Source organism: Oreochromis aureus, linkage group 18 (genome assembly GCF_013358895.1).
Source record: "Oreochromis aureus strain Israel breed Guangdong linkage group 18, ZZ_aureus, whole genome shotgun sequence".
Lineage (NCBI taxonomy): Eukaryota > Metazoa > Chordata > Actinopteri > Cichliformes > Cichlidae > Oreochromis > Oreochromis aureus.
Window position 1 is genome coordinate 29,907,752 of NC_052959.1, and position 15,030 is coordinate 29,922,781.

The 15,030-nt window shown below is 40.3% G+C and overlaps 1 protein-coding gene across 5 annotated transcripts in view; it reads right to left on the reverse strand.

Annotated features, from left to right (window-relative positions):
* The window catches only part of LOC116327403 (disco-interacting protein 2 homolog C), a 226,563-nt gene that overhangs the window by 7,366 nt on the left and 204,167 nt on the right, over positions 1-15,030 (reverse strand). For 4 of the 5 annotated variants that reach the window (XM_031748990.2, XM_039601846.1, XM_039601844.1 and 1 more), the window contains one exon: positions 1,597-1,626. The exons of the other annotated variant lie outside the window; for it this stretch is intronic. In XM_031748990.2, coding sequence (XP_031604850.2) covers positions 1,597-1,626 — 30 coding nt within the window. The remainder of the gene's footprint in view (positions 1-1,596; positions 1,627-15,030) is intronic. 5 annotated transcript variants of the gene reach the window in all.

Consider the following 15,030-nt stretch of genomic DNA (forward strand, 5'->3'; position numbering starts at 1 on the left):
TAAAACTCTGAGGTGAGCACCGTCTGATCATCAGGTCATAATAACAATAATAATAATAATGATGATGATAATAATAATAAAATAATCAGACTGGAAAAAAATGCTTTGTTGTTGATATAGAAAATTAACATTTCAAATTAAGGTAGAATAAATCTTGTTATTTATTCAAGACTAAACCTCTGCTTGACTTGTACTAAGTTACATTAACTTAAAAAATATTAACGCTTGCTTTTAAGACATCTGACCTTTCATGTAACCAATGGAAAACCAACCGACTCATATCAGGAGTGTGCCAACATCACTGGCGTTTAAAACTACATGAAATTATTCCTATTTAGACGTTAGTTGTAGATATTCCTATTTCTCCTTTTATCAATTTTTATTTTGTCTTCCTTCTCTCTGGCCCCGCCCCTCCCTGAGCCTGGTTCTGCCGGAAGTTTCTTCCTGTTAAAAGGGAGTTTTTCCTTCCCACTGTCGCCAAAGTGCTTGCTCATAGGGGGTCATATGATTGCTGGGTTTTCTCTGTATTATTGTACGGTCTACCTTACAATATAAACTGCCTTGTGGCAACTATTGTTGTGATTTATCGCTGTATAAATAAAATTGAATTTTTAATATATTCACTGGTCTCATTGCTTTGAATCATAATTATTATTATCTACTTTACAGTCTTAATAATCTTATAGATCTGATTGTTTTTTACTACCCGATTGTTTGGTGATTCCTTTCCTTAATTGTTTTATAATTTCACTTGCTTACATCTGTCTCTTTACTCAGTGTTATGCTATTTATATACAGTAGTTTTATGGCTACAACCTCTATGCTTTTTCCATATAAAGGAAGATTTGCTTGCTTGTTTCTTTGAGGAAAAAGATCGAGCCAGACATGCAAATCAAAGCAGAAGCATAGACGGAAGAAGTGAAAGCGGGAGCGGGTGACTCCAAATAGAAACGAGGGGCGTCACCCGCTGCTCATCTGCTGATTACACTGGAAGACAGTTTCCTAATGAGTCTTTGGTCTTAATCACTAGTTTTCTTTGGTGTAGCATTTTATAAATTATGGCCTAATTTAAAGTAAAAGCAGGGCGCGGCTAGCTTGTGATTGATAAGTCACTGTTGTCTGGTACTCCTCTGCAGCCCACCTAAAGGATCTACTTCACAAATGTGTGGGTTATAGCAGAGTGGCTATGCTGCTTTATTTTATCTATTCTAAGATGGATTTTATTGCAAATGTTCTGCTGTTTGTTCTGTTTGTGGCTGGGAACAAAACAGATGTTAATCATCTGTATTTATGATTCATCTAACTGGAGACGTGTCAGCTGTGAGTAACACATCTACAGATTTGGAGGTTTTTCTCCTGGAAACTGTAATAATTCATCTCATGTCAGTTCAGCCAATCCAAAATACTCAGTGGGGGAAATCCACAGAGTAAAGCTGCTCCAGTGTCCCTGATAATAACTGTGAGACCCAGCCAAGCGTCTCTTAAATTTAGATCTAAAGCCATCTGATGAGAGGTGTGCTGACAGGCAGTGGGGTGGTGATGGTGATGGTGGCGGTTATCATTGTTGGGCGGGGAAGATTGATGGTGGTTCCCTACCTGGTCGGCAAGTTTTCCCAGCCTGTGAGGCTACAGCAGCAAAGAGGGGGCGGAGGAGGAGGACAGTGAAGGGGTAGAAGAGGAAGTAAAGAAGGAGGGAGGGTGGAGACAAAACCAAGTATGAGAAATGTGGGTGGGGTTATGCACAAAACAAGGAAGTAAGAAAAAAATGTCAAAAGGGTAAAACTCAGAAAACCAAAACAAGCAGTAAGAACAGAAAAGAGTCTTCAGCCAAATGTTAGTCTGCTCATTTAAAGCTGCCAAACAAAGTTAAAGCTTACAGTAAGTTAGTGTGTGACGGTCTGATTTCAGTGTTATGACTGTGTTAACGTCGAGTCGTGCAGCTGCAAATCCAACTCGCTGACAATTAAAAGGCTAAATTATATTAGAGATTCATATCTCCCCATTAAGTCTGTAAAACCGTTAAAGGTTTTAATTTCATAAAGAAAATGGATAATAACTTTTCTAACAATTCATTTAATTCCTAAAACCTGACGTGGCTGAAAGCTGCAAATCAGATCTGAAATGTAAAAGCAATGATCAGCTTGAAATGGAGGATGGTCCTGAACCTGAGACATACAGGAAATGAAAAACCGCTCTGCTGGTGAAGAGAATGACACTGGCTTTTTGTTTTTTAGTGTCCAACTCTCCGACTGTTCTGGACGAATGCCCCGCATCTGTAAAAACGGCACATTCAAACGTCCAAACACTCTTAAAGGCTTCAGCTGAGCAGGAGTTGCAGAAATCCTTCAAGTGATAAACGAAGCTGTGAAAAAAACTGCACTTCAGCAGAGATTTGCTGACTGTTAAAAACTCGTTTAAGGCTGGATATCTGTGATCTTTTATTGTGGGGAAATCAAACATCTTCAGCGTCTCAGTGTTTACCCAGCAGACCTCGAAGAAACAACAGAAACACCGAGCACAGAAGAACTGCTGTGAGAGCTGCTCGACATCTTTCACACTGTAAAAAATATAATTTTTGTTTATGTGCAGTACGGACATACAACTGTGGTCAGACGTAGAGCTGGGCAATATGACCCAAAATTCATATCTCGATATTTTTTAGCTGGATGGCGATATAAGATATATATCTCAATATTTTTTTAAAGCCATAAAGTAAGAACAAAAAGAGAGTTCTTAGTCAAAGCTGTGTCCCAGATGTCACACAGGCACTTTTATTAACATACAGCATAGATGTACATGAAATAAAAATGTTGTTTTGTGCATAACAAAGAGCTCACAATTGTGCAGTCAAAATGTAAACTAAAAGACGCTGAGCATAATAACATAGACAGATTTCACAGCTGCTCTGTTCCCAACTTCTACTGCGTGACTGACAGCCTGGAGTTTGAAATCCGCTTCGTAACCAGGTCTCTGGACAGGTGCCATTTATGGTCCTTATACACACACAATCAGAGCTGGACTGGCCATCGGGCATACCGGGCATTTGCCCGGTGGGCCGCTGGGGATTTTTTGTTTTTATGGGCCGATGGACTTTTTTTTTTTTTGGGAAGGGTATGAAAGGTGTTGGATTGGCCAATTGGTCATGATCGACTCTGGGCTGGACCAATTACAGCCGAGGAGGCCGGATGCACCCTCCCCTTGTTTAGCAATCTTATAGAGGAACTAAAGAAAATGGAGAACAAAAAAGGAAAGGAGGTGTTTATGAAAATATCACTAAATCTGTCATTTATTAATTTTAATATTAATTAATGATCATGTCTCACCTCTAGTGTTCTTGGTCTTAATTCAAGGTTTTTCCTATAGCGATTGACAGATCACGTGACTTTCGCGCATTGCATGCCGGGAACTCGAGGCAAAACAATCCAAGTACCGCATCAAATGCAAGCATTTGCAGCACCGCAAAACGTTCATTCTCCGGTTCCAATACCTTCTTGGTTTTTCTTTGCCGCACAAAAAGGAATGTACAAAACTAGGAGAACAATGCCGGACCGTATAAAGACAGACTCGACGAAAAGGCAAAGAAAAGATAGGAGGAAAAATCAAAGGAGTGAAAGGGTCAGACCCTTACGAGCACACAGAGTGGACAAAAGACGTTAGCGTGCTGCCCAACTTTCACCACGCTCAGATTTATAATTATACGGTTCTTGGAGTGAGTGCATACACTCATGAAGTTTTTAGTAACTTCAGGTCACTGCAACAAGCCCAGGTACAGTTTACCGACGGATGGGTACAGGACCTTGAAATACACCGTGTAGAACGAAAGACCATCATACAAACAAAGGTAAGTTTACCAGTCTCACAAATCGTCATCATAAATACACAATCGTTAACCGTTTATTAATAGGACCTTTGAGCTCAACGGTAATTAATTAGTAGTGGAAATAATTTCTGGTACGCATTACAGAAATGTAGCAGTGACAATAATATTGTATGCTGTAATCGCACTGGACAATTAGTGATACAAAACAACTGTTTTATCCTGTGAATAAAAGTATATGTTTTTGTCAATGTACCGTGGTAATAACAGAAGCGAAACGCAATATTGTGTCAGGACAATTCACTATTTATGCACAATAAACAAAGAAGCATAGCGCCACAATTTCTGTTCAGTGCCAGACTTGCTTGTAACCTATATCACCAATTATGTTAAGAAAAGTGACGTATTAACTACTACAAAACACTGACCTTTGTGGGAATGCTTGGAGCAGACTAACATGTGAGCTGGAGTGTTCTGAGACGTTATATTTGGTATATCCAGACCATCTGTCGGCTCTAACTTCGGAAACATGGCTTAAAAAATTTCTCTTCAACAATGTAATCCGATAAAAAAAACGATCTCTTTACCCGTCGGCTTCCCGTGGCTGTCATGCGACCGGCTATTGCAGTTAATAATACAACAGCTTCTTGCCATTTTTTGGTTTCTTTTTATCGCTGTGTAACTGAGTTCAATTGAAAGCCTGCGTGCGCTAGTACCTCTTGCCTCAAGTTCCCAGAATCCTTTGCGGTTTTACCTCTGAATGACGTCACATTTTCAATCTCTATCCTGGTGGGCCGGTCTCTAGTCAAAATGCCCGGGCCGATTTTTTGTCCCAGTCCAGCCCTGCACACAATACGGTAATATTACGTTGAAGCACAGTACGTATCACTCCGCGAGGCTCCATAGCCGCAATGCTCCGACAATCCATCAAGCGGTGCAGCTCCGTAGCTTACCAAAGTCAAACTAAAACATTTTTTGACAGATTGCTGAGCGCTGTGTATCACATAAAATCGGTTCACGGTCATCAAGCACAACCAGAATTCATACAAAAGGCGCGCAGTCAACTTTTGAGAAGATGAAAGGATTTCAGGCCGTGCATGGCGTTAGCGTGGCTAGCTCGTTAGCGTGGCTAGCTCGTTAACATGTTGACACCGTCCAGCCCCACGCACGGGGCGATGCGCAGTTACTCATTAACGGACATTTGTCGTGTCCATCTTGTCGCTGCCTGCAGGTGAAGCGATGGGGAGGAGGGGGAGTTGTGTTCAGTGAAGGAGAGGCGAGGTCGAGTAACGTTGCATAGAGACAAAAGTGGATGACAGAGAGGCAAACTTGCGGCTCCGCAACTATAATTATAACGCAACATAGACTATATCGATATAAAGGATATTGTCACATCTTATATCTCGTATAAAAATATATCGATATTAAAAAAAAAAAAAAAACTCGATATATCGCCCAGCTCTACTGTAGGCAACACTAACTGTCAAAGAACCTGACAGATGCTTACGGCCCATCAGTTGACCAATGTAGTATTTGCCAAAGCGTCACAATGACATGTTTTTGTTCTTTTGGTTTGTTTGTATAAAGGTCAGCCCGACACACTGTTATGTTGATCAGTCTGGAGGAGTGTTTGTTGAAGCACCACACATATGTCTTTCATGGTTTGCCAACCTGTTCACCAACTCTCCAGTTGGTCTTCTGCACACGCTTCTGCTCACTCTGGTCTCCGGCTTGACTATATAAAAAGGAAAACCTCGTTAGCCAAATCATCTCCACCTGTCCCTCCAGCCTCCCTGGCACCGCCCCCTTGAGCTCACTGCATCACTCCTCCCCTGCGGCTGAGCCAGGGACCACTCCTCCACCACAGTTGGTTTTCTAAATAATATTTATTGGGTGTTTATAATTCATGTAACCATCATCAATTACAATAACCATAAGTCTGCATTTTGTTATTATTCAATTAGCCAACTGCCCAGACCAGACACAGTGACATTCCACCAAAATCCCTTTGATCCCTTTGATCTATCATCTTTCTTTATGACATCAGCACACTAAAACCCCTAAATAGGGGAAAGGTTCCCATTCTTGTCAGTCTTTCAAAGATAGTGGAAAAATTCACTAGGCAGGAAAACACTTAAAATACTCAAAACTTGTTTCTCACACAGTTGACAGTATTTTTAAAAAATCTTTAAGTTAGTACAGAGATTTAGCATCAACTTCAATTTGAAATATGAGTCTGTCAAATCCTGTTGTATGCAACCTGAGAGCCGAGAACGAAAAACTTAAACAGCAAATCAAAGAGCTCAAAAATGAGAATAAAACTCTCAAACAACAAAACTCTACCATACGTGACCTTAAAGTCGAGAACGCCGACCTTAAGCAGCAAAAAGAGAGCTCATAAATGAGAACAAAATTCTCCAAAAACATTGAAGTTCTTTTCAAACAAAGTGGGTTCTAAAAACAAGAGGAAAAGAGACCTGCAACTAGAGAACGAAACATTTCACTTCAGAATTCAAGACCTTGAATTTTGGAACGGAATTCTACGGGATTTAAAAAGCTCCAATACCAAAGAAATTCAGCAACAGAAAGAGGCGATGCAGGAAATGCAGGATGAAATCAGAGAGTTGCAAAGTGACAAGGCAGGCTTGGTTATAAAAGTGGGAGACATGGAAAAGGACAACCAGTCTTTAAAAAATGAAAATGATGTGATGATAAAACGCATGTGTGAGCTGAAAAAGGACTTTGAAAAGGAAAAAGATGACATGCAACAGCAAATACAGGCTGTTAAAAATGAGCTCCATCAGGCAAACACAGCCTTTAAAGAGTTACAAGAGAGTGAAGAAAGAAAAAGGATCATGAATGAGGAAAACAAAACAACGAACAGTGCACAGCTCAGACAGACCCTGGAACTCCAATGCTTTGCACATGAAACTGACATACATAACGAACTTCTTGAACAGGACCTCCAGGAGCCTTCCAAAAGGAGTGATGATTGTCAAAAAGAACTGAAACCACATGATGAGGGTGTGAAAGGAGAATCACGGATGTTCAAAGCCACTGAGAAAGACTCTGAACATTATTTGAACGTGATCAACAGAGAAAAGGAGTTGTTGTGCCATGAATGTGAGGCACTGAAAAGAGAGCTTGAACAGGTCAAGAAAAATCTGTGTGATGTACAGGAAGCCATGAAAGCAAAAGACATGGCGTTGCAAACCCAAGCTCAGACTCCCAAAGTTTCACAGGAAGAATATAACAGTCTGATAAACAACTACGATGTCCAAGTTAACGCACTCTTACAACAAAATAAGGCCTTAGAAAATAAGGTTAGTGGCCTTACCAAAAGGTGTGGAATGGACGGGAAGCGATGAGACAAATTGAAAAAACTTTCAAGAACAAAGTCAGCTGCTCGAAAATCTCCGAGGAGAATTCGAGGAATTTTAGCACAACTACGACTTTGGCACTCCCTATTAAACCTGGTTAACGCAGGATAAATAGGGAGGGGGGAGGGGGGTGGGTATAACTTAGACAATGGACATTTGACTTAATTGGCCCAAAATGAGTGACTGTGCCCAGACACTCAGTAGCAAAAACTACAGAGATTCAGAGAGAAAACAGTTTCTGCATAGACTCCTATAGTACTGTAAGTCTTGTCATCACCTGGTGTCCTGCATAGAGTGCAGGTTTAAGGTATTTACCTTCAGACTTAGAAGCTATGCTGCGTCAGGGTTTATAACAGCTGTGCCCCCAACCGTCGAGGCAGATGGCCGCCCCTCACTGAGCCGGGTTCTGCTGAAAGTTTCTTCCTGTTAAAGGGAGTTTTCTTTCCCACCGTCACCAAGTCTAGGAGCTTGGAAAGAAAAGCGCCTGGACTCTTTAAGTTTAACTTAAAGAAGTCCAGGCGCTTTTCTTTCCAAGCTCCTAGACTACTATGGCCTTGATGACTGAGAACCTTCACAGACACTGTCATCAAGGGTTTGCTCACTGGGGATCATCTGATTGTTGGGGTTTTCTCTTACATTGTATGGTCTTTACCTTACAATATAAACAGCCGTGAAGTGGCTATTTTTGCGATCCGGTGCTTTAGAAATACATCTTAGCTGAACTGAACTCCATAACATCTGGACTGAAATGCCTACACACAACGGTGTACGCATTTCAATCAAGAGCTCTGTCCAAAAAGTTCAATGACAAGCATCAGCACCAGGATGTTTTTTAGCTCACCAACAGTTCATGTTCCATACCCAGTTTTTATTGTCCATCATTCATATCACTGAACGAATGCATTCATCTGTTTGCCTGATTGCAACTTTGTAAGACTGGGCTGGGAGATGTTCTTGTGGTGAGCTTTTATTCACATAATTGGTTTCTTTAATATTGAAAAAATAAATTTCTATAACTGGAAATGTCGTTCTCATGCGTGATTATCATATTGTTACATGGTTTGAAGAATAGAGAATATATATAATTTACTCATAGTAATTTTAATATCTAATGTGATTGTGTTTCCTCATCTCTACTTATGTGCTGATGTGTTCACTGAGGCCATTGTATGGTCCATTTTGGCTGCATTTCCATGTTTTAAGCATGAAATTTGCTCATTTAAAGGGTGTCTCGTGTATCTCTTATGCAGAAATATGTATTGCCTACCTGGACAAATGTAGCACAGGTCTACTATTATTGGCCTAATGTATTTTAACAATCATTTCAGCATCCAGATAATCTCTTTCATACTCCCTTAGATGAATTTAGCCTGGGTGTGATGAAATAGGCATTTGAAACAATAACTACCAGCATCTTTGAATGTGTGTGATTTCACTAACACTACATACTTTTTGCAAGACAACTGGGTGCTTTTATGTAAAGAATGATCTGAGAACACTGAGGCTAATGAAGTAACAAGAGAAACATACTAAGTTTTAGTCTTTTAGTTTGCATGATCAATTTTGATTATTGTTCATTTTCATTGCCATGTCAACATGTTTTAGAGCAACGTTTTCTCAGTTTGAACTCTTTTAGGTGTAAGTCATCGTCAGTGATTACCCTAAGCCCAAAGCGACACCAAACATGGACAACCAAAATGTATCATTTTGTTTGCATGTAATTGTTCTCCCAATTCTTATAAATCAGGAAACAACAAAAACAACAATTTTAACTTACAGACATGAAACACTTTTCCCCCCAAAAAGTCAATTTTGCCTTTTACAAAAATATAAGGTTAGGATAATGTTAGATTTTACATTAATACCTATGACTGAGACCTCAAAAGTACTTCCTCGACTGCTTCAGTGATAGCCTGTTTGATTTTAGTAGTTACGTAAATTTGCGGTCAATTTAGACTCAATTCAAAATCTCCTACTTGGGACGAACACAAAAAGCTAAATGTCATAGCTGACTTTCTAAACAAACCTATCCATTTTTGCAATGTCAATTTTTGCTTTCACTAAATTCCAAATGTTTAACCATAATTAGCTTAGCTGTCCTACTCTTGTTACTGCTGATTCCTACTGCTGTTGCAATCAAATGAACATCTCTGCAAATATAAATTGGCAGAGACCTTAGAAACTTACATACACGATATAGTGCAGTTCTATGATACATCACCATAATAGAATGGCTGGAATATAACAAGCTAAATAACCAGGGGTGAACATAAGTGGGCCACAGGTGCGCATTCGCTGTCAAAATAAAAGACGCCCATCAGATAAGAAGTTGCAACGCGCATTTGCGTACATAAGATTTTCTGGAGGAGGACAGACATTTGTTTAGAACTCTTAAAGATGTCGACGCAAGCTCCTTTAAGCAATTACTTTGGTGTTCCTCCACCTCCAAAGAAATGTCAGAAGGAGTCCGAACCGCAAAAGAAGCGCGTATTCTCGGAAAAGTGGTTGCAGGAGGTGAGCTGGCTTCAAAGAAATGATGAACGCACAGAGATGTGGTGCAGAATATGCCGTGAAAATCCCACTCTAGCGGACAAAAACAGTGCCTTTTATATGTACGCAAACGCGCGTTGCAACTTCTTATCTGGTGCGCGTTTTTTATTTTGACAGCGAATGTGCACATGCGGACCACTTATGTGTACCCCTGTAAATAACATAATGTTCTGCCGGGTGTGTTGTTGGTTTTCCCTTGATTTCTGAGTCGACAAGCGCCTTTGTTACTGGGACCAGTAATTTTAAGAAAGACTCCCATTAGAACCCATGAGAAATGCAAGAAATGCATTATTGCTCAGTCTGTAATATCTTTCCCAGAACAAACACCAATTGCAAAGAACATACTAAAAATAAACCTGAAAAATCTGTTTAGAACAGCGTGCTATGTTGCAAAGAGTGAACTACCACTGGCAAAATTTAGCAGTCTTTGCAAACTTCAAAAAGCAAATGTTCTAGATCTTGGTTCCACTTATCTCTTAGCCGTGACTTCAGTGGAAATTTCAAATTCAGGATCTGACACAGACTGATTCATGTTCTACACAGTTCTTACAAGTTCATAGAAATTTCTGTTCAATTAGAACCAAGTATTTGAGTTGATGTTGTAATATGTGTTTCAACAATTGTTTGATTAATGTTTTGTTTCCGTTACAATATTATACTTTAATGTATAATATTGTAAAGGAAACAAAACAGGAAACAAAACATCAATCCAAAAATTGCTCTCTTTTTTATTCGGGCTACTTAAATTTATTTTGGGCTACCAAAAACTTAAGAGGCCCTGCCCAAAGGGCGACCAGGGATTTGGAAATTTTGCGAGCCCTGAACAGACTACATCCTGTCAGCATGTATTGTATTGATGTATTCTTAACATGTATAAGCAAGTCTACACAGTATTTATTAATCCTTGTATGACCTGAAATCTATAAGCAGCAAGTTTTATACAACAAACTTTCACAAAACACATAAAATAATCACAGATTTTCCCTCCAACTCACATCAACCACTAATTCTAACAAAAACACTTCATTTTTTCTTTTTGCTTTTCACACTATGAACAAAACTGTACATGAGTCATTTTTATATTTTCACCCAGATTTCTCAGATTCTTAGATAAAAAAGAAATGATGGACATTTTAGATAAACCTATTGGATAAATATACTAAATTATGCTAAAATTCCTTCATAATCAGCATCTCACTTTAAAAAAAATGGATGTCTTTGGATTGTGGGAGAAAGCTGGGAATAAACACTAACACAGTTAACCTTTTTTGTCCTTTGGCTGGTTGAGAAAGATATGAGGGGAAAAAGCCAAATAAAGGAACATCAACACTGCACATCATCCTGCGCCAACACCAACATGGTTAATGCTGATTATAGCAATCATAAAAAAAAATTTTAAAAGCTCAGGAAGCAATATAATTAAAAAAGAAACCAAGTGTACTATATGTGTTTTTTTTGTTACTTTCAGGAAATTACATAAACTGCTCTTACAGAAAACTCCCTCTCCTTACTGGCATCTAATGCAACAAATGTTTTGCATGCTTGAAGCACAACATTCCCTTAAGGTGCATTTCCTCTTTCCCTATTACATAGACTTGTAGTCAAGACCGCCTAATCCGAGACCAAGACAAGACCAAGACCAGAGGGTATCGAGACCAAGACAAGACCAAGACCAGAGGGTATCGAGACCAAGACAAGACCAAGACCGAGACAAAAAAAGTCTTTAAACTGCAGCCAGATGCTGCTACGTTTACAGGTGTCAGGCATATTTATGTGTTTTTGCTTTTGCACAGCCCTCCTCACCGCTGTCTACTGTCTCACTCACTTACTGAGAGGACAGATGCATGCTCCACTTGACTGTCGCGTCTCTCCCTCTCTGTTTTTCACATAATGATGTTATCCTATATCCTCGCATGTGATTGGCCACAATATGGAGGGATTGGAGCATAGCTAAGCCACTGTGTGAGAGCTGAGCAGCAAAAGGAAATTAAGTGAGGGTAGAAATGACTGAAAGATTAATAGGCTCTGGTTTGAGTTTTGTTCAAAAAGAATGACTTCATATAGGAAAAAAAAAAAAAATCACATATGCAGGACACCTTAAACTAGTTTTTAATTAAGCAGCAAGGCAGAACAAAGTGGGGCTGTATCAAGACACAGGACTAAACCCCAATTCAACCAGACCCAGAACTGATCCAGAATTAAAACAGGACTACAACAGTTCAATATCAGGACTACTTAAGACTTAACCAAAACAGAACCAGAATCAAAAGTAGATGATAGTAGCACTAAAAATCATCATAGACCTGCACTACACTTTTTTTTTTTATTCTACCAAAGTCCACTATTTAGATTCAGAAAAGTTTATATAATTATTTAGCCTTGTTGTGCAAACAAGCCTGCATAACTTCCTTATACCCACACAATACGGTAATATTTACGTTGAAGCACAGTACATATCACTCCGCGAGGCTCCTCGGTAGCCGTAATGCTCCGACAATCCATCAAGCGGTGCAGCTCCGTAGCTTACCAAAGTCGAACTAAAACATTTTTTGACAGACTGCTGAGCGCTGTGTATCACATAAAATCGGTTCGCGGTCATCAAGCACAACCAGAATTCATACAAAAGGCGCGCAGTCAACTTTTGAGAAGATGAAAGGATTTCAGGCCGTGCATGGCGTTAGCGTGGCTAGCTCGTTAACACTGTCCAGCCCCACGCACGGGGCGATGCGCAGTAACTCATTAACGGACATTTGCCGTGTCCATCTTGTCGCTGCCTGCAGGTGAAGCGATGGGGAGGAGGGGGAGTTGTGTTCAGTGAAGGAGAGGCGAGGTCGAGTAACGTTGCATAGAGACAAAAGTGGATGACAGAGAGGCAAACTTGCGGCTCCGCAACTATAATTATAACGTAACATAGACTATATCGATATAAAGGATATTGTCACATCTTATATCTCGTATAAAAATATATCGATATTTTTTAAAAAACTCGATATATCGCCCAGCTCTAGTCAGACGTTTACATCCACTCATGATGAACATGAATGACCTGTTTCGAAAAAACAAGAATAAGGTGCACAAGTTGAAATTTACCTTGGATTGTGGCAAAAGTTTATATATATATATATATATATATATATATATATATATATATATATAAAGCTGCTATCCGTGCAGCTATCCGTGCAGCTGGATAGCGTAGTGTTAAGACTACACATCCAGGAGCGGGAGTCGCAAGTTCGAATTCCCGGGGCGTCTGTATCCAGTAAGGGTCCTAGGCTAGACCCCCCCATGTCTAACCAAGCCTACCTGAAGCATTAAGTCACACCGGCTCAGATCAGGTGTGGAGGAGCCAGGGCACCCTGAGGAAGTGGCTACTGGAAGACTAGACGAAAATAGGGCGCTGTTGGAACACTACTACACAAGTAACCCCAGCAGACGGGGTTAAATGGAATCTTTGATACCCAACAACAAACATGCTATGATGATATCATCACCCCCACCCCGAGATTGGGTACCAAGCCCCAAGTGATGGTTGAGTTACAGTTGGATAGGTTACCAACAGCACTACAGACAATACCTACTAACCAGCTGATCTACACTGATGGAGGGAGGAGCTGGAAGCTGAACTTGGCCGCCGTTTAAGGAGAAAGAGCTAGAAGGCAGGAGAAACCAGCTGTTCCACACAGTGGCAGGGAAATAATATGAGACAGAGCATACTGAAAGAGGACAGGACAAGCTCAGTGGCAAGTGGATCTAACAACAGGCTCCAGTAACCATCACAGTGGCAGATATCAAAGACAGGGACAGGCCCTGACAAGGTTCACACCTACGCCGGTCCTGAGATATAGCTGTTCTGCATAAGCCTGAACCCCCTCAGTCAGATCATTAACAAGACTGGCTACTAAGTGGAGCAGTTGTCAGCCACACAGATGGCATGTACACATCGAGTTGTATGCTAAGAGTGAACGAGACATCGATTCACACCACCATGACGTCGGAATGTCATTCGGACTGAAGAAGTGTAGCGAGGATGATACCGAAGAGAGGGAAGGTAGTCAGAACTCAACCAGACCGTGTGGTAGCCATCAACAAGCTTCTGGCATCATCCTGGCTGGATATTTAAAAAAACAGCTGGAGTAGATGTAAACTTCTGACCACATCTGTAGGTCTAAGACTCTTTAACCTTCGCTCAGGGGCAAACACTAAAAGACGGATATTTTAAAATCCTATATCTTCAGTCATCTCAACTCTTTGATTTCATTCTGATACCCAGATCTGGGACACACCCAGTACCAAAGATAGTGGTGTAAACACGCCGTTCACCAAGGACAGCTCAGAGCTTATTATTCAGACTGCACCATACAAGCAGTCCTACAGGTACTTTCATATAAGGAAAAATATGAAACACAGCAGTTGGATGAATAAACCAAACCAAGCAAAACAGCTTCCTCTGACTGGCTTTCCCAGAAGATCTCACTGGAGGTGATCAATCCTTATTACTGTAATCACTTTACAGTATTTTATACCAGAAAACAGACTGAAGCACAGGATCCAAAGTTCATATTCCATATGTTTTGTTCTTTTTCAAATTTCCAAGTGCGTGCAGCCGTTGCATAGATCCTAGACACGTGAAAAACAGGAAAGCTCCACATATGTTCTTTGACAAACCTTCTTTAAGATATCAACCGTGCTTTGTACCACAGTGCCTGAAATGTGACGCACGTCTGCTGGTTTACTTCAGCTGGACTCATATAAACACTTATTTTCTGTACTGTTATGGTCACTGTTGCTTGGAGCCCTTTGTTGTCATCAAACAGTTCAACATTTCTCCTACTCCAGACTCTCAAGGTGTAACACATCAAGACCGTCGTCTGCACTTATGATGGACTGACAGTGACGACCATCTGCTCAGCCAGATAACGGACAAGATCCTTCTTATAGCTCATGGATTAAAGTAGACGAGCAGATATAACCACAGCCTCGGTTTAATGTGATTTATCTGCTATTAAGTTGAATTTCCCTCGTGTTCATCTGAGTATGACAGAGTTAATGTCGTTGGAGCAGATATTTGGTTGGTTTCCACCCAGTTTCACACTTTTCTACTTAATGCATAATAATTTCTGATGTAGGGATCCGAGAACTGTGGTTAACGGCTTAAACGCAAGAATACCCTTGTATCATTAAATATGAAAGGATAAATTCTCTGATACCCACAACTCTGCAAAATCTCAGGCTGATATGTGAAAATACTAAAGTTTGATCTGCACATACTGCACTCATGTG